This window comes from Gavia stellata, chromosome 10 (genome assembly GCF_030936135.1).
Source record: "Gavia stellata isolate bGavSte3 chromosome 10, bGavSte3.hap2, whole genome shotgun sequence".
Taxonomy (NCBI): domain Eukaryota; kingdom Metazoa; phylum Chordata; class Aves; order Gaviiformes; family Gaviidae; genus Gavia; species Gavia stellata.
The window spans coordinates 5,317,507-5,340,697 of record NC_082603.1 but is presented as its reverse complement, the minus strand read 5'-3'; the positions used below and the strand labels follow the sequence as shown (position 1 = coordinate 5,340,697).

The 23,191-nt window shown below is 55.3% G+C and overlaps 1 protein-coding gene across 1 annotated transcript; it reads left to right on the top strand.

The window, feature by feature from the left end:
- Positions 1 to 2,902: 2,902 nt before the first annotated feature.
- On the top strand, positions 2,903 to 22,365 carry SEC16B (SEC16 homolog B, endoplasmic reticulum export factor). The gene is made up of 25 exons (XM_059822135.1): positions 2,903 to 3,156; positions 4,229 to 4,335; positions 4,876 to 4,981; positions 5,102 to 5,213; positions 5,961 to 6,102; positions 6,454 to 6,611; positions 7,222 to 7,283; positions 8,549 to 8,684; positions 9,243 to 9,473; positions 10,049 to 10,146; positions 10,831 to 10,912; positions 11,030 to 11,147; positions 11,742 to 11,853; positions 12,100 to 12,205; positions 12,745 to 12,885; positions 15,873 to 16,019; positions 16,709 to 16,781; positions 18,991 to 19,242; positions 19,789 to 19,838; positions 20,198 to 20,344; positions 20,531 to 20,638; positions 21,537 to 21,618; positions 21,725 to 21,819; positions 21,885 to 21,977; positions 22,282 to 22,365. The coding sequence occupies exons 1-25, from the start codon at positions 2,903 to 2,905 to the stop codon at positions 22,363 to 22,365; spliced, it is 3,096 nt and encodes a 1,031-aa protein (XP_059678118.1).
- Positions 22,366 to 23,191: the final 826 nt, after the last annotated feature.

Below are 23,191 nucleotides of genomic sequence, written 5' to 3'. Positions count from 1 at the left end.
GCTCCTTCCCCTGGATCTCTCCTCTTCCAATGCGTTTTTCTGCTTTTTCCTTTAAATCGGTGTTCCCCAGCTGTCCATTTTAAGCCACTTTTGCTCGAAACTTGATGTTGCTGATAGTGTTTCCTGCACCTCCTTTCCTAGCACGGACCGGTACAGTATTTCCACTCATCTCAAACATAAGCATTGCAAGTTGCAGCTGCTTTTATGCAAGTCAAGCTCCTGAGTCTTCCTCGCAACCCAAATCCTCCCGGTTCGGCTGGCAACAGCAGCCCGAGAAGATGGGGCTGTTCTCAGCCTCTTCATGCAGTGCTGGTTTGAACCTTGCAGGTTCCCAGTATAAAGTTCTGTGATTGCTAGAAAACAGGTTGGAAACATCCAGCAGTCGCATCTTGGCTAGAAACCTAAAATTATTAGCCAGCAGCCAAGTGGATCTATGATATATATATTTATATATTAAAAAAGTGGCATCCTCATGGTTTCTAGGGATCCTTTCTAGCTTTCCCAGGAGACCCAACCTGTCCATAACAGACCTTTTACTTTGTTCAAAGCCTCCCAAAGTTTTGAAGGGCAGCTGTGAAAAAAATAGGAGATGCTCAATTTTGTTCTGCCGAAGCAGCTTGGCAGCACGAAGACGGCGCTTCCCTGGTTTGAGTTTCTTCCAGTCGGCTCTCAGTGTGGCTGAGTGCTAAGGATATTTTTTTATTTGAAACCTTGAATTCTGCAGAGACCGAGTGCTTGTTTCTTAGGATCACCAGGGAAAATGTCTTACTTTCCCAGTAGGGTGGAAATTTCACGCTCTGAAGCTGTAATAGATGTAGTCTTCCAACATCATTAAAATAGGGTTTTGCCTGACAGTGCCACCGCAATGCAATGAATAAGATCCTGCCTGCAAATTCCGAATCAACTGGTGTTGCGGCATCACGGTGGAGGTAATTTGGAGGAAATTTCTCGGGGAGAGCCAGGACTCCGAGGTGAAAAAAAAGAAGAAAAAGAAGCTGGTTTTCTGCTGGTCGTCCCATATTCCTCTGTGCTGCCCTCGGGCTGAAATCTGGCTGCTTGCCTCAGCAAATGGAGGTTTTGGGGGTTAGGAAACCGTGTGTGCTTTCCCTGGCGAAGAGGGAGAAGATGGCACATAGCCAGGCTGCCGGGTGGAAGACGCCGACTCTTATATCTAGCTTTTACCGCAGTTTTCTGTGATGCCATTTGCCTTAATTTACTCCTTTTTTGGTTTTTAAGGTGCCTGGGGGAGTTTGGGAGAGGGTGTCCAGGCAGGAATCTCTGGTCACTTATAGAGTGAGGCCATTATTGCATTTTAAGGACTTAGATGAGGCAGCGCTGGGGTGGACCCCAGCTCCATCCTGCCCAAATTCTGCCCCGGGCAGTGGCTGGTTGGGTGATGTTATTTGCTTGAGCTGTGGTTGGGTCCAGATTAAACCAACATCTTAGCCAGCAGGTTTTATTTATTATTATTTAGGAAGTGTGAGGACGTATAGAGGATACTTATCTCATGGCGTTAAAAAAAAAAAAACACAGGAGAAATATCTGGCTTTTTTTGAGCTCGGCAGGCTGTGTGTTCCATCTCTTGGGTGCGAGGGGGCACAAGTGATGGGGAAGGTGACCTTCAGGGGTGCAAACAGCAGTGCAAACCCCCCCGGGAGCTGAGCGAGCGGCCGAGGGAGTCGGTCCGGGGTGGAGGAGCGGAGACTGCCCTTTGCCCCCCGCGGCGGCCGGAGGCCCATGTGGCAGTGGACTTTGGCAGCGGCGCTCGGGGAGCGGAAGAAGGGCCCCGGCAGCCTCCGAGCAGGTGTGTGCGGCTGCTATGGGGGGCGGACGGCGGGGGGAACCCCTGGCTGAAAATTAGGGGTGCCCTCGGTGGGACCAAAATGATGGGTGTCTGGATGCTTATTCCCCGGGGGCTATTCAGGGCAAGGGTTTAACCCTGATTTCACCTAGAAGGGGCACAAACTCAGCCATCTCTGCTCAGACTTGAGTGTCATCTGTGTCCCTCCCCCCCCCCAAACCCTGAAATGACCCAAAAATGCCTTAAACTTTGAGTGTGAGAGGGGTGACAAGTGCTTCAGACAGCATCTGGCCATCTGCCTGCACTGGGGAGGTTTGTGAGCCTTTGTGGGGGCAGTTTGGGTACCGATGCTGCAAGATGTGGGGGGCTTGAGGGTGGGATCACCCCCCGGCACCTGGGGCTTCACCCCTCTGTTGCCCTGGGCTCTCCTTAGGGTTTCTCTTCTGTGTGGGACCATTATAAGTAAATCTGGTGTCCCCTTGAACTGCTATATTCTTGCTGGAGCTGAAAGGCAGGAGGAAATCCCTGTTTCCGCCCCATCTCATAGCTCACATGAGCAAAGCTCCATTTCTCCCTGCCTCTGCCCCTACTCATTTCTTTGAGAATAACTCTCCTTGTCCTCCTTGTAGCTTTGCCAATATTCCTTCCCCTAGCACGTATAAAATGAGGTTTCACTGCCTTGTCACAGAGGTAAAGCTGATTTGTCACCTGCTTGGGGAGGCTGTGAGCGGTGGTGCTTTGCCGGGCTGGCCGGGGGTGCGGGAGGATGCTACCGGAGTCCTGCCTCTTGGGAAGAGCTGTTCTCAAAAATGGACTGTTTCATCCTGGTCTTTTAAGGGGACCTTCAAGTTTAGGCAAAAGGGGAGGTAGCTTTTCCTTGCCTCTGGGCATTTTGGAGAGGATGGTGGGTTTCCAGCAGGATCCCAAAAGCGGAGAGTGGGTGGCAACAGGCTTCCCTGGAGGGGCTTTGAGGGGGGTGAAAAGCAGCTGACCAAATGCACTGTGGTTTATCTCATTGCTCGCAGGCCACTAAAGCTGTTTGGAACTTAACCCCACCCTTCCCACCCCAAAACCGGAGAGGCTTTTGCTAGCAAGCTTGTGATGGACCCCTGGGCCCCTGCCCGGCCACGGCAGGCAGCCGGGGGGGTGTGGGGAGAGGCGCACCGCGGCCCCCCACCGCAGCCCAGGCGGCAGCTCCTCCGCCCGGGACCCCCGCCTTGGCCCGGCTCCTGGGACGGGGGCCACCTCCCCGGCCACCCCTGGGACGGGGGCCATCACCCCCGGAGGGATGCCCGCAGACCACCTTCCCGAGCCGAATACTACGAAAGCAGCTACCCCAACGGGCCGTACGCCAGGTGAGAGCTGCCTCGCTTTGCGATGCTCCCACTGAGCCCCCTCCTCGTAATCCCTGTTAAAAGAAGACCGGACCGTTTCACCGCTCTCCTGGGCTTGCAACATGGCACGGGCAAAGTGGTGAGCAGCCACCAGCTGCAGGCTCAGAGCGGCAGTGCGTGATTCGGTGATGCCCAGCTATTAAAGCAGCCGGTGACTTCTGTGTTTACGGCTGCAGAGCAGTTGCGGCTCCGATTTCTTCTTACAGCTGCGACTTCTGCGGTTGCCGTTTTACAGGCTTCATCTTGGTCCCGAGGTGCATTTTTCTTCAAGGTTTGATTAAATGCAGTTCTTTTTTACTAAGCGCAAGGTGAACAATAAAAATATAAACGGTAATATAGGAGCAAAAGGGACCTTGCAAGCTCAGCTGCTGAAACAGCGGAGGGTGGAAGGATAAAATGTGGGCTAGAGGATGCTCTCAGTGCTGAGAAAGAGCTTCGAGCGCTGCAGCAAATTTGGGTTGATTTGCCTGAGTTATTGCCCTCCGCGAGTTACGGTGCGGGTAGGCAGGGTTTTGTGCTGAGGTTGTATGATGCTCGCACTGGGAAGGGGGGTGTTGCGCGGGGCTGACCAAATCTCTGTGTAAATTGTGACGGGTTAAGGTGCGTGGGTGCCGGGCGGGTGGCTTAGGCTGGGGCAGGGAGAGACCTGCATAGGGTTGTGCAGTGGACACGGCAGCTCCAGAGCTTGGCAGAGAAGGTGCCTTTGGGGGACTTCTCCGAAAATGTGGGTGGAAGTTGATCCTCATGACAAGTCCACACCATTGAGCTGAAACTGGGCATCTCCTGAAACTGCGGAGCACAGGTTTCCTGTAGATGGGGGTGGGAAAGGATCCAAACCTCCTGCTGTTCCTTCCAGGCGTGATGCTGGACCAGTTCCTGGCCCTGCCGCTGAGCTGGACATGTGGCTTTATTTCCATCACCCCTTCTGCCTCCAAAGACCCTGTCCAGGGCACGAGTCTAACCCTAGATGTGGTCCAGAACCTGCATAGATGCCCTTTCTCTCTCAGATTAAGTACGTTTTGTTGTGTTTCAGGCAAGGATATGAAGACCCCCACTGGCAGTATCCAGCAGCCACCTACGGGGACGACTACACCCGCCAAAGCCACCAGTGGCAGCCGGTGGCCTGGCAGGATGACAGAGGTACGGGCTTCTCCTTTGGGTCCAGGGATGGAGGCAACTTGTGGCTTGCGGAAGAGGAAATACTTTCTCTAGGACAGGTTGTTCTAGGGCTTGCACATCTCCAGGGCTTGCTCCTGCCCGTGCTCCTGGGCCATCGGTGCTGCTCCCCACGCAGAACTTCCCTGAGTTTGCATTTGGAAGACATGAACAGGAACTAGGTGCACCCAAGGGAATGTTTAATCTTGATCTGCATGGCTAAAAACCTGCGTCGTTCCAGGCTGAACTCGATGATGCTAATGGTGCTGCGTGATCAGGGCGGCTGGGGCCTTGTTTTTGCTGTTTCTGGAATTCCTGGGCTGAAGAAGAGGGAGGAAAGGGGAAAGGACATCAGTGCTGTGCTGGCAAACATGTACAGGGCTGTATTTACCTCCAACTTGCGGGGTTAATTTGGAAGCAAATGGGTGTGCGTGGCAAATTGTCTGACTTATTGCTTTTCTTTTGCAACTTCATTATGGCTTCTTGCTCTGGAGGGGCAACGTTAAATCTTGATTCTCCCTCTAGACCTTAAACAGGGAGAGCCTTACGGCAGGAGTACCAATTACCGGGACCAGCACTACTACAGGGGTTACCACCCCAACCTGGCCGTGACCCCCCAGGGGCAGGACAGGTAAGGTTTGGGGAGTCTGGGAATCACCTGGTGCAACCATCTGCTGCAAAATTATCAGGTTTGTGGCCGATCCCAAAAATCACTCACCTTCAGGGCATCTCCTTTTGCTCCCTTCTGCAGGACACAGACCTACGACTCTGAGGAGAGATACGTCTCGGCTGCCCGGCCCGAGTGGCCAGAGGGAGAAACCCTTGGCAGCGATTTGGGGGAGGCTGGTGGCCAGCCCCGAGAGGTAACCTTGAGATGGGCAGGAGTGGAGGACAAAAGGCTTGGGGATCTCCCAGAGATTTTGGGAGCAATCCATGTCTCCCTCCTCCAGCTGGGAAGGAGGCTGAGGAGAAAAGGGCTGCTTTGCTATGTTGCACTCAGTGCTTAATATTCTCTGGGGATTATTACAGTGGGTTATTAGTATTTATGAGCTCCCCATCTGCTGGGCTGTTGTTCACCCAGGCATGGAGCAGTACACCGCTCCCGCACAGGGCTAAAAGCAGGACAGAAATCCGGGCTTGGTGGGATGCTCTTCTGCATCCTCTCTAGGTAGCTGAAAGCTGTGTGTCATTGTCAGCTCTGTCCATCAAGTCCTGCTCCATCACACTTGTGTCCTGATCACTGTGTTTTGCCAAGAGCAAATTAAAAGCTCAAATCAAAGCTGCTCTGGTGGTTTTGCTCCTGGGCAATGCTTTTTTGGGCTCCCAAGCCCCGTCTGCTGGCTGTGTTGAGGAGTCCGTGTTAGGGCTAGGAAAGCTGTTAGGTGGCTGATGTAAATGATTTTGAAAGCCATTGGGTATGACCAGGGTATGTGCCATGGTGAACCTAAGATGCTGAAGAGTGAGCTGCTCAGATAGGAATCAACTGTGCTGTGCTTTTCCTGCTGGGCACTTTTACGGAGCAGCGGAGCCTGTCCCACCGCCCTGGGAGCAGTAAAGCAGTGGTGTCCCTAGTTTCTCAGCCAGGTTTGTGTTTTCTCCCTTCCTTGCAGCCCTCGGGCCAGCCCAGCCTGCTCCTGCAGTACCGTGAGTCAGGGCTCAGCTCCAGTGGCTACGAGCTCAGCCAGTACATCCACGACGGTGCTGATCACTACGACCCCACGCTTTCAGGGACCTGGAGCCCGGCACAAGCAGGTGAGGTGTGATGGGGCCCTGGCCCCCTCTGACAAAGTGGGAGCAAGGAAATAACGGCTGGTGTTAGGAGGTTTGCTGTCTAGCAGCTTGGTCCTTTCCTGAAGGAGATTGTGCAAGTACAAGGCATGACTGGGAGGCTGCGGGGTGGGCACGTGGTCCAGCAGTTCTGCCCTGGTAGGTGCAGGAGCTGCCATGCATGCCTTCTGCTTTAGAGGACAATTCCCGCATAGGGGGGTCAGTGGAGGGTTACTTAAGTTGGGGGGCCAGGTTGGGACCTGGTCACATCCTCCATAGTGGAGGTGGTATGGGGTCAGGCTGAGGGGACTCACGGTGGTCTGTGTGTTGTTGCAGGGGGGCCCTTGGCATCCACCCCGGCGCCGGTGGTACCCCTCAAGTTCTCGCTGCCACACATGGCGGTGTGCTTTGGAGCCGGAGGCCAGCTGGTGCTGGTGTGTCCCCACCGCCCTGCCGAGGGGCACCTAGCCCACGTCGAGCTACACAGCCTGGAGGTATGCCACAGCCTTAGACTGCCTTCGGTCCCCTTGCTGGAGTGGCTCGTTTTGCCCTGAGGGGTGCGAACACCGTTCGTCACCCGAACACTGTCCTTAGCAGCCTTCTCGTCCCCTGCTGCCATATTATCTCCAGCCCACATGGACTCTTGAGTCTGAATCATGCCAGCCTGTGCCTGGGCATTGCTTTCAGCCTTCGGACCCCACATCCTGCTCCTTCAGCTCCATAACCTTTGCCATCTGTGACCTGCTCGGTGATCCCTTCTGATAGGGATGGATGTAGTCCATACCCCTCTGAAGGATAATTCTGCTCACCTTTGAGGTGCTCCAATACAGAGGCCGTATCCATCCCCTGAGTCTACCGCAGTGTTTCAGTCTCCTATTTTGCCTCCCAAAGGAGGCAGATGCCATCTCAACAGGCTTTTCTTTCCTGGACCTTAGTGTTGGGGTCCATGTGATGGTTTAGGGTCTGGGGTTACCTTAAGATGGCACAGGGAATGGGTTCACCAGCATCGTTGAACCCTGGGCCAAGGCACTGACTTTCAGCTAGCCCAGCTGGGGCTGGCCTGATTGCTGGAGTTCAGCTGCTGAATTTGCTCTTGTTTCCTAGGTAATTCTTCATGACACGAAAGAGCTGGAGGAGCTACAGGCCTTCCCGGGGCCCCTGGCCAGGTATGGCCCACCGGCAGGTCCGGGAGCTGTGTCCTCCTGGCTGTGCTGGCATGGCTGGCCTGGGAGAACCTCTCCTTTGGCAGGAGACATGAATTCAAGGCAGACTTTAGGGTCCCCATGGTTTTGAGACATCTGCACAGGCCAAGTCTAGGTTCAGATTGGGAGTCCAGCCCCTTTGCTGTGGTGTAGGTTGGTTTGGATTGTGGGAGACCTTTTTTTGAATATTCATAGGGTGTGGGTTTAGTGTGGTTTGGATGTCTGACCTTATTTTGTACTCATGTCCCAGGAAACTGATTTCCGGGAGATATCTTTGGATGTCTAAAGCCCTGGGTCAACCTGTGGTTTAGCTTTTCCTAAGGTTTTTGTCCCCTGAGAATGTTGAGCACAACAGGGTCAGACCCAGTATACACCTTCATCCAGTGTGAGCCTGGGGATGAATCATGGTGTATTGCATCAGGCTGGCTCTGTATCGTACTGGTTACACCAGCATGTCTTCTGGTCACTCGTAACCAAAGCAGGGAGAGAAAAGGAGTGTGCAGAAGGAGGAAAACAATTTACTGAGGAAAACCATTTCCTGAGCAAAAAAGCTGCGTATGCCCAGAAGCCAGGTAGAAGACTTGGAGGTTACCGCTTGTGCCAAAGGGGACGTTGGGAATCTCCGTTTGATGTGGTGGTGTGACTGAGTCAGGATCAGCATCTCCATCCCCAGTCCCTCTCCGCTGGCTGATTTTGTGTCTCAGCCACCTTTTCTTTCCAACTGTCTGTTTTTTTTATTGTAAGACAGCAGTTCTGCCTGACTTGCACATAGCTTAAAGGTTTCTGCTTCTGTTTCAGACCCGAAGGGTTTATGTGGTCTCAAGAGCGTCTTGCTCCCTGCACTATGCCAGTTAAATAAAAGATACTGCCTGTACATGTGCCTGCTCCTGCAGCCTCGGACATCCATGGCTGTAACAGCAGCAGAGCAAAGCAAAACTGAGGTTCTTTGCAGATGGACAGATGAAAATACTACCAGGAGGGCAGAGAGGGTTTGAGATGCACTCTGCATCCCTGAAACACAGAAATCTGCAAAGAGTCATAATAACGATAAAATTCAAGCATTTTTGAGCTTGGTGTGGCCAATGTGGTATGTGGGATCTTCTCTCCTCCATCTCTCACTTTGAATCTTTGCCATCCCCATCAGTGAGCTTGGGGATGCTTTGAGTCTGAATGATGTCCTAGGTTGCTTTGCCTTGGGTTTCTTTTGATGCTTTTCTTTGCTGTTGTAGGGAAGACCTGCACAAGGCAGATGTGATAACATTTTGCCAGCAGAAGATAGCCACGAGCTGTGATCTCTCCACCCAGAGAGGCAGAGATTCATCTCTTCTCTGGAAACTCCTCATCCTCCTCTGCCGGCAGAATGGGGTAGGTGTCCCATGGAAGAGGCTGACCCTTTTGATCTTAGAAGTGAGGCAAGTTACATGCCCCTTAGGTGCCAGTTGCTGTTTTCAGGGGGGGTGTACTTTAAAAGCATCCCATTTCTGTAGTACTATCAGTCAGTTTGATACTGCCTGGATATTTGGAGCAAACTCTTCTCTGTGATTGCTTTTCACCCTTGTGAACTCCCAACAACCCAGTGCTATAGCAGCTGTGAAAGGGACCGGTGCCACCTTCATCGAGGAGCCAGCACTTATGTTTAAAAGGGGATTATTCCCTTAACCCAGTGAAATCCACCCAATCTAATCTGTGGCTGCTTGTTGGAAGCAGATGAAAAACATCTTCAGAGCGAGTGCTGTGAAGGTCTTGCGAGTTGTGCTGAATCCTTTGCCCTCCAAAACTGCCTGCTGGTGGCCGAGGCTGGTCTTGCTGGGGAGATGTGCTAGGATGGGGATACAAGTGTAAGGGTGTCGAACTGGAAGTGCCATCAGCCTTTGCTCATGGGGCAGCCTCCACGGGCCGTGCTCTTCGCCTTCCCTTTCACAGTCCATGGTGGGCTCGGACACGGCAGAGCTGCTGATGCAAGACTGCAGGCACCGGGAGAGGTACAAGAGGCAAAACCCTGCAGCAAACCTGATCGGCCTGACGGATGATGAGTCGATGTCGCGTCAGCCGGGGACACTGGACCTCATCACGGGGGAGGTCCCTCCCGTCGTAGAGACGCAGGCACAGATAGTGGAGAAGTTCACCAAGCTCCTCTACTATGGCAGGAAGAAAGTAAGTGGTGAGCTTACCCAGGACACAGGGCTGATGTTTTTCTTGGCCCCTTTGGCCTCTTCAGGAAGGTTTTAAAGGGAAGAGTGGTCAAGAAGTGCCTTGTGGTTGTGGGATCAACACTTCAGGTTGTGTTTGTACAACAGGGCTTATGGCAGTGATTTCCCACCATTGGGAACTGGGATGGGGCCCCAAGGGAAGACAAGATGCAGAGGCTTTTAGCAGCACCGCGGGTTTAGTTGCAGCTATGTGATCTCAAGGGACACAAAAGGCACCGGGAGAGAGGAGGGCTGGATGCAGAGAAACTTGGGTGCCCAGGCGGGGAGAACTGGCAACACAGACATGGAAATCCAGGAAAGACAATCTTGCTAGGTAGGTCCCAGTTCTTGTCATAGTGCAAGGCAGAAAGAGAAAGGGGCCTTTGAACATGGAAGAGTTTTTTAGAGGGTATTAGTTAAAGCCAGAGCAGTTATCGGGGCTCTTCTCTGAGCTGGGTGAGCAGAGGGTCCCCTGGCAGCGGAGGAGGGCAGGGAAGCAGAGTTAGGGCAACCCCTTTTTCTTCTCTACCTTGACTGCAGGATGCTCTGATCTGGGCCATGAGAAACCAGCTGTGGGGCCATGCCCTCTTCCTCTCCAGCAAGATGGACCCTCGGACCTACAGCTGGGTGCTCACCGGGTAAGTTGGAGAAGCTGAAGTAAGGTACGATGCTCTGTGACCGGCTTTGCCAAGCCTGTTATCCCTCCGGGTGCCCTCAGCCCCAGTGCACTGAAAAAAGAGCTTTGATTTCAGCTGGACCCTTTCAGAGGGGCCAAAGGGGAGAGGGAGCATGCGCCCATATGGGCCTGAGTCCTTCGGACTTCCTGATGGACAGGAGAAACCAAGCGGGGTTGGAAAGCAGAAGGAAAGCCATTCCCTGGAGATGTGGGGTGGATTTATTCTGAGTCTTTGGCTTTGCCCTTGCTCCCCTAGCAAAGGTAGCCATTGGGGTAGGGGGAGCTGAGCCATCTTCACTGTGATCCAGCCTGGTCTGAGCCGTTCATCCCACTTGTATGAATGTTTTCCGGTGGAATTAACATACTTAGTCTGGATTGGGTTGATCCCTTCAGGGAGAGTTAAGCAGAAATTTATTGTCTTGTGCAACCTGAATCCTTTTAAGGTTTTATCCAGCGTTGTCCTGGAGACTCACCTGCTCTAGAGGTAATGCAGATCATCAACCTGGTGGGCTGATCATCCTTTCTGCCTTCTCCAGGAAGCCCCTCAGGATACTGCTTTCCCTGGGGCATTTGGGACATGCCTTTGGAGGTGAACGAGGGTTTGGGGTCCTGGCACGGCAGCCCTGTCTCTGCTGTCTCCTCACAGGTTCACCAGCACACTGGCCACCAATGACCCCCTGCAGACCTTTTTCCAGCTCATGTCGGGAAGGATCCCTCAGGCAGCACTGGTCCGTGAGCAAGAGGCTGGCCCTGGCGCGTGTACCCCTGTGCTGTCACCTGCCTGTGACACCCACCTTGTGGTGACCATCTCTGCTAACCTTCGCTCTCCTCTTGTCTCCCTCCAGTGCTGCGGGGATGCCACGTGGGGAGACTGGAGGCCCCACCTGGCCGTGATGTTGTCCAACAAGGTTGGAGACATGGAGCTGAACCACCGAGCCATTGTCACTATGGGAGACACTTTGGGTGAGCTGAGGCCATTGTCAGCAGTTATGTTCCGGCTGACTTGTAAAGTGGGTGGACACCTGTAATGTCACCGTGCATGTCCGTGCTGGCACGGATGTACGTTGGTGCCAAGATGGGGTGTGCATGCCTGTAACACCGGAGCTGCAGTGCCTGTGCGGTGGCAGGGATGAGGTGTTGATGGATCGCGCCGCCCTTTGTGCGGGCAGATGAGTCAGGCTTAGGCACATCCATTAGCTGCTCTTTTGGAGACACCTGGAGTGGCTGGACCTGGGGAGGGCATACGGAACTGCAGGGAGTGAGATTTGGGACTCTCGGGGATTTCATGCCAATAATGGCACCCTGCAGAATTGAAGCTGGAGCTGGACCCTGCTTAGGCTCCCCTGGTCCTACCACTGAACTGAAACCCCCTCCTAGGTACAGAAAGGAGCGATCGGGGAAAACAGACAAAAAACAGGGAGGGCTCAGGTTCTGCATGGACAGGGGAGAAAAGTGGGGCAGTTGGGTTTTCACGTGAGCTTGGGGGACTCCAAAACAATGCTGACCATATGGTGACCTGTCTCAGGACAAAGTGTTTGTCTTTTTTCTCCCATCCAGCTGGCAGGGGAGCAGTTGAAGCAGCTCATTTCTGCTACCTGATGGCAGATATTCCTTTCGGCTACTTCGGGGTGAAGGCAGATCGCATGGCTCTGCTGGGCAGCAGCCACCGGTGAGCAAGCCCAGGAGGCAGTGCTTTTACCAGGGTGACGTGTCCCACCTTCTCCCTGTCCCTGGGATCTCACTTTTATGCAAAAGCAATCCCTCTTTTTGGGTTTTTACTGCTTTTAATGTGAGCTTTGGTCTGGGCCTCTCCAGCTGCAGGCTGGCACAGTGGTGGAGCTGTGAGTCTGTGTGTGCGGCTGTCTGGGGAGAGAGCTCTGCTCCTGCTTGCTGAATCTACCCCTCTCCTCTTCAGTCAGGCGTTCGCCCAGTTTGCCAGGACGGAGGTCATCCAGCGGATGGAAATCTTCGAGTACTGCCAGCAGCTACGACAGCCCAAATCCTTCCTGCTCCCCTTCCAGGTAGTGGAGATGCACAAGCACATCTGGTGCAGCAGCTCAGACCTGTCCCAAAACATGCATCCATCCCCCTTAAGCCAGGGATTCAGCCTGCTCTCCGAGGCTTGTCCCCTTGCTGGGCTTTGGGAGAGATGAGAAAGCTGCCCCAGCGAAGGGGCTTCTTCAGGGCAGGGCTTTGGGCAGGTTTTGGGGGACGGCGTGTTTGATCAGTGCCTCCTCAGGTCTGGCTCCCCTCCTGCTCCCTGGGTAATGGATCGGCTTTTCGTGTTGCAAATAAGCACCCGGCTGCTGCTGCCTCGGGTGCTGCACGAGATGGTGGGCTGGCCTCCTGACAGCACCGCGGTTTGGGGAGCGTCACCGCGCTGCCCCACGGGGATGGGTGGGGGTGCCCCCAAGTTGCAGGTGACCTCTGGGTGATGAGACCCATGATCCAGGGTGCTCCGAGTCATGCTGGGATGATGTGCCAGCACCAGGGCAGAGGGGACTTGTGGGCACCAGCGTCCCCTCACTCACCTACATCTGCTCTGCTTCCCTCTCCCGAGGTGTACAAGCTCCTCTACGCCTCTCGCTTGGCCGACTACGGGCTCCCAGCCCAGTCCCTGCAATACTGCGAGCAGATTGCCACCGCGCTCCTGCGCCAGGATCCGGCCAGCCACCCCGTCCTGGCCCAGCAAGTGATGAAGGTGAGTCTCGTACCCACCCTGCAGGGTGTGATACCCATTCAGGACCCGGTGTGGTGGGAAGCATCCTCAGGGTTTCCCGTCGCTGGGGGTGCTTGGCAGCTCTGAGCAGCCCCCCAGGGTTTGCTGCCTGGTGTGTGCTGAGTACAGTAAAGCCAACACCTCCACGGGGTCTCTAATACCTATGGATTTAGGGTAGAAAACAAAGGAATTGTGTTGACTGCCAAGTAGGAGCAGGGTTAGTTGGAAGCAAAGGATGTTTTTTATTCTGGAGAGGATTTTTGAACTTCTAAATGGCACAGACTTAAGAAGCTGAAGTGTGAGTGCTTGACATTTCCCCTCCAGCACATCATCCTACAATTCCATTTACCTGCCGAGGGCTCTTTTGGGGTGACAGTGAATAGGAGCGTGTCCCATCTTGTAGCACTGAGCTCAGCTCCTCTGTTTCATGAGCAGAGTACTGGGGCAGGGAGGGGTGAAGCAAAGTGTCCCAGGTCCCCCGGGCAGGTTGGGGTCTTGGGAGAGTGGGTCTGCCCACTCCATGCACATCACCAGGGCAGCGCTGGAGCTGCTCGAAGACTTTCTCCATCAGGAAGGGAGCAAAAGCTGCAGTGCTGTGAGATGAGGGGCAGCAAGGATACTAGTCTGAAGTGGGTCCTGCAGAAATCGCCCAAAACTTGGCTCGTGCAGCGCCCCCCCTCCCGTCGTTGAAACCTATTTACTGTCTAACAGCCTCTCAGATCTGCTGTTCTGCTGGGGATAATGCTTCTCCTGGGAAAAAACACTTTCATCTGAAAAACTAGTGCATTCGTAGACACTCTTGTCTTTGATGTTTTAGACTGTGTTACAAATTATGATACACATTAGTGTTTGATTAAGACTTCCCCTCTTTTGAAGCTGGGGACGATATACAACCAGGTGCTGGTTCATTAATATTGGATCAAAGTGCACATTAGCTTTTGGATTAAACATTCCCCCCGTTTAGGAGTAATCATGCTTATAATTTCCTCTTTCCTGCAATTGATTTAGGATGAACACACGTGTGTTTGCAAAGAGATGGGACAGTGGGTCTGTAGGTAGTGCAAACTCCTGGCTGGGTGCTGGGTTACTCCACTCTCCGTGACCAGTCCCTGTCCCAAGCTGGGCTCCGGCTGCATGGGTCCTGTCTTGCTGTAACCTCCTGGAGCTGGGATGTGTGTTTTGTGCTGGTTCGGGCTTTGTTTTTTAAAAACTTTGGGAATAGGAAGGAATGGCCAATGGGGACTGGTGTGGGGGGGACAGCTGAGACCTGTGTGGCTGCGGAGGGTGGCTGAGCTGCAAAGTCACCTCTGGATGGCTTCTGGTGGCCCTTGGTGCGGCAGCCTCGTAGCAAGGCGTAGAAGATAAATGAGCGTGAAGGAGTTGGGAGGGAGCTGGACAAACCCCCAAGAAGTGGGTCGATACCAGTAAGAGAAAATTCAGTAAAGACTTGGATGAAGAGTGGTGCTTTGAGTGTCATCTCCCCTCATCTGGCTGTCTTAAAACTGGGCCCTTGTCTAAGCAATTTCTCCAGACTGGGCTTTGGCTCTGCAGGGAGCCCTCCATCTCGCCTTGGGCTGGTGGGATGGGTCACCCCAGAAGAGCCTCTTACTCTGTTGGTGGTAGCTGGAGCCCTGTGTTGTTGAGATGGGTGCAGCCAGGGTGGCACAGGCTCCTCTCTTGCAGGAGAAATTAAACACACAGCAGCAGTACTGCAGAGGGGGACCTGGGGGAGATAGTGGAGCATGGAAAAAATACCGAGCAGTAACATAACAGGATGCTGTTGCAAAAAAAAAAAAAAGCCGATGTTATAATGTTATTCTGGGCTGTGGGAACAAGAATGGCATGTGTGAGACAAGGAGGTGATAATCCCCCCATGCTTGGGTCTCGGGGGTCTTGGCTGGGGCACTGTGCCCTGTTTGGGATGCTGCACTCAGAGACAGGGCCAAATGGGAGCAAGTGCGGAAGAGAAGAGCAGGGGTGATAAGAGATTGAGGGGCAAATGACCTCCAAAGAAGGCCTCGGGGTTATTTTTTCCAGGCAAGATATGCCGGGGGAGGAAGGGGTATGGGGGGTGTGATAACAGCCCTCTGGCATGCAGGAGGCTGCTTCCGAGGGGACGGTGCCTGGCTGTCCCCGCAGCTTCCACGGGAGTGGGAATAGAAAGGCTTAATTTGCAGCAGGGAAGATTTCACTTAGATATCAAGAAAAAACTCTTTAGCTCTAAGGACATTAAGCATCAGGACAGGTCTGGGAGGCTGTGAAATCTTCTCTTTGGAGATGTGTAAGTGCGAATCAGACAAACGGGCTAGTGTGGGCACACAGGATTTTCCTGAGGTTGCCTGATCCACCTGCCAATGCTCAGAAGGTCCCTCCCAGCCCTGCATTTTTGTTTTCTGTGTGGTTATTAGTGATGGTAATGTTTGTTGCAAAGGCAGGTGAGGAAACAGCTGGGTGAGCCCTTAGCTCCAACCCTACCAGCTCCCATCCATCTTCGTTAGGGTAGCTAAGGGGTTGATGCACAAGCCCTGGGAGCTGGGCTGTTTCCAGGGCTGGTGCTGGGGTGTCCTGCAAACCTGCCGGTGCCCCGGGCTGGCTGTCAAGTGGGATTAAAGGTGCTTGTTTTCCTCAGAGGAGAGAAGGATGGTAATAGTTACCTGTCTTTCTGATGTGAAGAGCATCTTTGACATCGGTACTTTGATGTCTCTGGAGGTGGCTGAGGTAGCCCTGCTGGGAGGCTCTCTGGGGGGCACGGGATGGGCCAGCACCTCTCTGCGGCGATGCGGGAGAGGGAATAAATCTCACACAAGAGCCTGGTGCTACTTTTACCCCTGTATTATGAAGAAGTGCAGCTCTGGTGCTATTTTCCCCTGGGCCTGTGTGCCTGACCACGTGCAATTGCTGTGAGGGTCGGTCTCTTCCCTGTGGAGCTGAGATATGTGATGAGCCCTGTTGCCCTCCTGGCTCTGCAGCTGGCCGAGCGGCTGAAGCTCTCCGACCCTCTGCTCCTGGAGATGCCGGAGCAGGACCAGACGCTGGAGCCCGACTGGCTGGTACAGCTCCGAGCCTGCTGCCGGGAGTGGGAGGTAAGGAGGAGCGGGAATGTTGTGGGCTGGCTGGTCTGTGTTGTGGTTTGTCTGCAGGAGCATCCTCATCCTCCGCACTGAATCCGAGGGGAATGGGCATGGCGGTTGGAAGGCCATTGTTAGGCAGGTGCCTTTCCCCTTGGCTTGTGAGCTCAGAGATGAGGTCTCTGCTGGGGGACCCCCAGTTTCAGTGGGAGCAGGGGGGTTGCGGTGCCCGAGGGTGTGAGCAGCGAGGGCTGCAGAGCTCCGCACGGGACAAAATGCTCCGTGTCTTGGCTCAAGGAGGGCAGTCAGGGGCTGGTGGGTGAATGATGATCTCTTGCAGTGAGGATGTTGCAGAGGACACTGGTGGGGCATCACCTTGCAGATATGTGTTCTCAGGTCCCTTAACTATGGTCTGGTGCTTGAATTAATGTCCTTCATTCAGGTTTCATGTCTGCTTTTGGTTTTGTGCCCTCTTCTGTCTCCGGTTTCCCCTCCTGCCTGCTCTCAGCAGGGCAGGGGTGCTGCAGCCCTCTTCGCTTGCTAGGAAAGAGCTGTGACCGTGATGGTATGGGTCTCACCTGTAACTCAGGCTCCCACAGCCCAGGGTGGGTTGTGAGCCCCAGACCCACGAGCACTACGCTTTTCTTTACGTTGCCTTTATGGTTTCCTTAGTCTTTGCCCTGTGCCATCCCTTTTTCCAACTCTTTTATCATGTTTTTCCCTCTGCCTCCTTGCAGGTGGAAGACAACCTCTCTCCAGAGGTGGAAGCCACTCAGCCAGGGCTCTCCTGGGCTGCTGCATCGACGGCAGGTAAAGAAAACAAAGCAGCAGGTTGCAATCATCACAGCGGGCTTCTCCGCACGTGGAGTTGTGCTGCCAGGGGCTGGGAGGCAGCTCCCTGGAGCATTTCTCAGCTCTTTGCTCCTTACATCCCCCTCAGAGCTCAAAATTTTCCTCCTGCCTGGATGCATCCCTCCGGAGTGGGGCTGCCGGGGATGGGCTGCAAACCGAGGGGTTGATGCTCCTGTCCTCCATACGAAGTCTGAGTAATTGGGCCTAATCACCGCAGCTTCAGGAGTCCGTGTGGGTGCCGTAGGAGGAGAAGGGGGGCTGGGGGTGGGTGGCTGGATGAGGCCCATCCCTCCCGACTGAGCCCCGGGGGAGACGGCCCCGTTCCCAGGCAGTACTCCGAAGCTGCAAATTGGAGCCGAACTAAAGGGATTTCACACTTGCAGAGCGAAAGATTGGGGAAGGAGCTCGTCCTTCTGCATGCCGGGCTGCAGCGTGCCTGTTGGTGAAGTCTCAGTGTTTCCCCTACCCCGCTGCTTCTTTCACCCCTTTGCTTTGCCTCTCGGTGACCCCAAGAGTCCCCTCCAGCGACGGTCCACCCAGAGGGTCAAGAGGCATCAAGACGAGGGACATGAGCCTCCCCTGGGTGGCTGTCAAAGGAAGGGCTGGAGAGCTTTCCTTTCCTACCTGGGCAGCGTGTCCATCGGGATGTCCCACTGAGGAGAGGTCAAGGGCTGGTGATCCATCAGTGCTGCTTCACAGCCGCCTCCATCAGCAGGATGCCCTGGCACAGCCCGCTGATCCTCACCGCTGCTCAGATCTTGCTTTCTGCTGGGAACGCCGGGACCAATGGGTTGAGAATAAAGGCTGGTGCAGACAGGATAAAACATGATAAATTCCTCCAAGCCGTGTCTTCCTATCAGCTTTCCCTGCTGCTGCCAAATTCCTCTTCAAAGAGCTCTCCCAGGCAGTAAAAAGGATCATCAATCCTGATTGCCTTCTGCTGCTATCAGGGCTTGAGGCTATGATCAGCCTTCCCTGGAAAAAAGTTGCAGGTATGATGGGATGGCTTCTCCGAGCGGCCAGGTCTGTTCCCTGTGGTCTCCGCAGCTCCCTTTCCCGATGCTTGGCCCTTTTTTGTTCATTGGGAAGGCCATCCAGAGTCACTGTCTGAGGGACCTGCATGCAGATAAATTTGGCTTGGTGTTGAATTCATCCATCTTGGGCAGACAAAGCCTGAATCAAGGTGCCAAGCTGGGATCCACATGGTCACAGTGACCTGCCTTTCCATCCTTACAGCCTGGGCTGTCCTCCCTGACTTTTTCTGGCTCAGCCTGCCGGGCAGCATGGAGTCGAGCATCCATCTTCCTCCCTGTGGACCTCAAGCATCTCCTAGCTGTGCGGGAGCAGCTCGTGGGTGCGAAGCCAACCCTGAGTGGGCTGGAGGCGATGCTGGCAGGCAAAGCAAAGGGTTTTGTAGCACCGCATCCAAGAGGTGCCATAGTCTGTCCCCATGCTCAGACCCACGGGGTCTGGGTCCTGCCTGGCCGTGTCGCATGGCAATGGGGGAGAAGATTCCCAGTGCCCAGCACGTTTCTGGCTGGAGAAGCTGGAACAAGCAGGACATGTGCTGGGGACCAAAGGCAATGTGCTGCCCTGCACCATGTCTAACATCAGGCAGAGCAACGTGTGTGTATGTGTTAAATAAAACAAACCCCACTTGTTCAACCTGCCTTTCAAACAAAAAAAAGAGACTACCCTGAATAAATCTGCCTAAAGCAAGAATTTCATCTGTGGGTGTTCTTGAGGAGCAGGAATGAAGGCTGCAGCTTCCCGGTGAATTTTCTTTCCTGCTCGAGGTGTGCAGCAGGAGTGGAGGAAAAGGCTGGAGGCCCCGGGCTCCTCTGAACCGCTGAGTGCGCGCTGCTTGTGCTTGGTCTCTTTGCTTCCATAGCTTTCCCCTTCCAAGTTTGTTTGCAACCTCAGGCATGTTCCCGGGAGGTTTCCCTCCTGTCTTTCACAGCCCACCTTCCTTGAAGCCCCTGAAAGGTCCCCACTGCTGCGCTGTGCCCTACCTCTTCCGTCGCCCGCACGTGGTCCCCGGGGTCCCTCCTCACCCCCCCGTTCCTGCTGATGTATAATGGGAAAGGGGAGAAATCTGTGCAACAGCCCGATGAAATTATAAACGTGGGAGTAAACTCCTGAGGTTTGGGGTTGGTTTTTTTTGCAGATGGAGAGCCTGGCCATGAGCTTCCACAGAGTGAAGGCTACCAGTATGACCAGTGGTACCAGCCCGTGCCACGCCAGGGACCCAGCTCCCGTGAGGACGTGTCTCTCCAGCCCCCGGCACCTGCTCAGGTGGCAGCATCGCCACTGCTTGGCATTCGGCAAGAGCTGCAGCCCCCCGCGCTCGGCCCAGGGATGGCCGCCCCTCCGGAAGGGGTTTTTGCTGAGCCCCCTCCGCAGGCAGCGCTGCCGGCAGGTAAGTGCTCCAGCCTTGTTTCTCTGCAAAAATGCCCGTCCCCAGTTAGCAGCAGTGTCCCTCGGAAGTGTGAACCCCTATGGCATGTGTGTCGCTTCTGCCAGCCCTGCCTTCACCCAGCGCCTTGTTGCCCTCCAACCTTGCCCAGACGTGGAGCCACGCTTGCCCCGGTGATGTGCATGTGAACGGTGTCCACCAGCGCTGGCTGCCCTGGGCAAGTGGCTCTTCATTTTTTTGGAAGACCTTGCCCAAAGCAGCAAGGGAGGGCAGCCGCGGGTGGGTGGCAGTGCTGCCGCTTCCCTGTCGGATGGGAAACCGGCTTCCCGTCCGGCAGCGCGAGGCAGGTTTTTGAGATGCAGGGGTGCAGCCTTGTGGCTCGCTGGCAGGGACAGGGACCAGAATGGTCTTCTGCACCTCTTGGGGGGACATCTTGGCCACGCAGCCTTGCTCTGGGGGGGATGATAGAAGCATTGAAAATACCTCTGATAGACGTGGCAGGAGCTGCTCGGGCCAAACCCTGACTGCGTCCTTCCCTCTGCTCCACAGGAGAAGCTGGGGAGCCCCGGGGCACCCCGCCATCCCTCTCAGCAGAGGAGGTGAGTCGGAGGGGTCAGGGAGACCATCCCCTTGGGGGCCCTGGGGGGATTTGGGACTCACTGGCTCATCCTTCCATGCATTTAACTCGCATGGAACCCCCCCATCATGGTGCCACTGTCCCCTCAGGGACCTGACAGGTTAAGGTAGCCCTCTCCAGCCTCCTACCTCTGGGACCATGGGCTGCCCACTGCACCCTGCTGTGGGTGCTATCCCTCCCCACCTGCTGTGTAAGGGACGCGGGGGTCCCTGGGGACGCTATACATTAAGTCTGGCATGGAGGAGTCCCGGGGATGCTCTGATCATGCTCCGGGTGGCTCCTCTGGAAACACCAAGTGGCAGCTCCGATCTCCGATGCCAGGAGGAGTTAAAGGCAAGGGCTCGGACCATCTCGGAGAGCTCCACCGTCTCCTTGGAAGACGACAGCCGGCCTTCCTCGGAGAGTGCAGCTGAAGATGCTGCCGAAGAGCCGGCAGCAGCAGAGGCGGTGAAGGCGGGTGAGGATAAGGTGAGCATGCCAGAGCCGACGTGAAGCCTTGTGCTCCGAGCTTGCCTGTCCCCAATGCCAGCTGTGCCTGCCCTGACCTGGGCAAAACGGTGCCCGCTCGCAGCCGGTGCAGGGGGCATCTGGGTGGCCATGGCATCCTCCCCTTCTCACCCATTTCTGTTCACTGTGACAACCTCCGTTTCCCAGAGCTCTGGATTCAGGTGGTTTGGCTGGTTTTGGTCGAAGCCCACCAAGGAAACGTCTCCTAAAGCCACGTCTGAGGTGGCCCCGGACTCCCCCACGTCAGCACTGCAGGTAGGGAACGAAAGGCTGTCCTGTCCCCGGGTGACACCCAGGGTTACAGCAATGGGGACAGGTGACATATCTCCCCCTTCATCCACTATTTCTCCCCCTGTCCTCGTGCAGGTGGCTGGGCTGTGCCATTGCACAGCTCTTCATGGCTGTAGCTGCTCTGTGTGGGGACAGAGAGGGACCGGGAGCCCTTTTAGCTGGAGGTGAATCCTTGATTAATAATAATTGTACATTTATAAAGCTTCTTTGATCTGGGAGGTCCTCCGAGTGCTCAGCAAACTCTGCGGGGATGGCTTGCCCTCCACTGGAGCGGAAAGCAGCAGCTGTGAGTGGCACCGCTCCAGCAGGTTTTAGGAGCTGAAGGGAAGGAAAACCTCTTTAATTGGAAGAGCAGCCGAGATGGGAAAGCAGCAGAGAGAGGGAAGCAGCCACGTGTGGTTACCCCAGTCCTGGCCGAGTCCTTGGGGTGTCACATCCCTGATTCCAGGCCCATCGGTGTGCTTGGAGGCAGGTGTTGGAGTGAGATCCTCCCCTGCAAGTTTCCTTCTGGTTGAGAATGACCTACAGTCCCAGAGCAGGAAATTTTGGGATATTCTTCCAAAACCAGCAGGAGATGAGGAACAGAGGAGGACCCATGGACCCTGGTGGCCCCTTACACTGTACACAGGCTTTATGTCCAGCCTCCTGCCTAATTTTGAGCTCTCCGGGTGGTTTAGCTTTGTGACAGGGATTGCTTGCCCTGACCCTGGAGCCCCTCCTTAGCTCAGTTGCCTGCGGCTCTTGGGGTACCTCTCCCAGCAGGACGGGCGCAGAGCGGTACCCCAAAAGTGTGGTGTGGTATCTGGTGCAGAGGTCCACTATGCAGAGAGCTTCTGCTCTAAATGGGTGGATGTGGTTTCAGGAACGGACATCGCCATCCCCACCCGATGCCCCTGTCGCGGCTGGGACAAGCCCTTCGGCTCAGCCTCCCTCCAGAAACCCCGGTAAATGCTGTGCGGGTCCCTTCGCCCCTCTCCCCGTCAGCCTTTTTAGAAGCTGCTCCTTTTAATTTTAAGTGTTCTTTTTTTTTATTTTGGTTGCACACCCCAGGAGGAATGCAAGGTGAAAATACCTTTGCTTTTACTCCAGTGTCCATTGAGATGAAAGGCTCGTGGGATGTGGATGGTGGGGAGTCAGGAGAGCAGGTGAGGACAGGAGGGAGGTGTATTTGTGTGATGGGGGCGTCTGAAATCGGGGGGTGGCTGTTAAGTTTCTCTCCCTCCACCTCTTCCAGACCGGCTCCCATGAATCCCCTCCACCGGTGGGGACAGTCCCTCTCTTCAACCCTGTCCAGGTCTCTCAGGTGAGAGCATCCTCCTGGGGTGTTGCTTGATAGGGTGGGGGGGTGGCTTTTGGGGTGGGGGGGGGTGCTTCTGGGGTGATGCTAGCTTGCCTGCAATCTGCTACGGGCAGGGGGATATAGGGGATACCAGCCCTGGGTGTAAGAGTTTGGTGTTTATAAGAAAATAAACTGGGGGAGGACAGTGATGGGGGGCTGTGATGGAGGAGGGAAATAGCGGGGGATGCTTGTGGCTGCATCCCGAGGACAGCGGGTCCACATTTTCGGGGTACAACCCTCCCTTACACCATCTCTCTCTGCTTCCCAGCTCGCCGCTGCCTCTCGACCCAACCAACCCAGGCTGCTCTCCCAGCGCCGCTACCCCAACCCGCTATCAAATCAACAGCGGTGACCATTTGCGGAAAGTTTTTACCCAAAATGGTGTTTGTGATTATTTTGAAGGGGGTGGCAGAGGTTGGGCCCGCGGCCCCGGACGACGCGGTGCGTCGTCCGGGGCCGCGGGCCCAACCTCTGCCACTAGTTTTGTGGGTGTTGGGGGGGCTTTAATGCCATAAAATATTGGAGGGGGGGTGGAATAAAGAAAAAGGTGTCCGGGAGAGAGTAGTCTGAATTGGGTTGTAGGGCGCTGCCCTACCTCACCCATTGGACTCAACAATTGCCGGCCGTGAGTCTGTCTCAAAGCGCCGCGGGGCCACGAGCATCCACCGGGGTTCCGTGGGGGGGGGTTGAGTTAACCCCTCTCCCGCCGCAACCTGCTCGGCTTCTCCTGCCCAGGCCGGCCCGTGTGCGCGGCGCCCCCCCTTGCTGGTGGCTCACCCGCCCCTCGCGGGCGGGGCTCTGCTGGAGCCGCGGAGGCGGCCCTTCCCTCAGACCTTCCCCGAGGCGGGGCGGGGGTGACGCGCACCCAGTGCGTGGCCTCGGCGGTGAGCTTCCCCCGGACGCAACACTTTCCACCTTCTCTGCTATATATATACTCACTTCTCATCCTACTTCGAGCTCAGGGTGAGCTACCCAGCGTGCACTGCGCCGCATGCTAATTTAGAGCCGCCCCTTCGCCGGGGGCGTGTCCCCTCGTGGCTGCCTTGTGTGGAAGGTAAAGCGCGGCCTGACGGCTGCGGTCCGCCGGCCGCCCGGCACCGAGTGGGCTGGGGCTAGCGGGGACCGGGCCCACTCGTGACGGGCTACGGGGCCAGGGCCTGCTGGTGACAGGCTGTGGG

Bases quoted from the DNA above. Each gene is read 5' to 3' on its own strand.
- SEC16B (XM_059822135.1), top strand. From the start codon at position 2,903: ATGGACCCCTGGGCCCCTGCCCGGCCACGGCAGGCAGCCGGGGGGGTG. The intron at 6,103-6,453 runs GTGAGGTGTGAT...GTGTTGTTGCAG, and splicing joins CTGGAGCCCGGCACAAGCAG to GGGGGCCCTTGGCATCCACC. The intron at 8,685-9,242 runs GTAGGTGTCCCA...TCCCTTTCACAG, and splicing joins TCCTCTGCCGGCAGAATGGG to TCCATGGTGGGCTCGGACAC.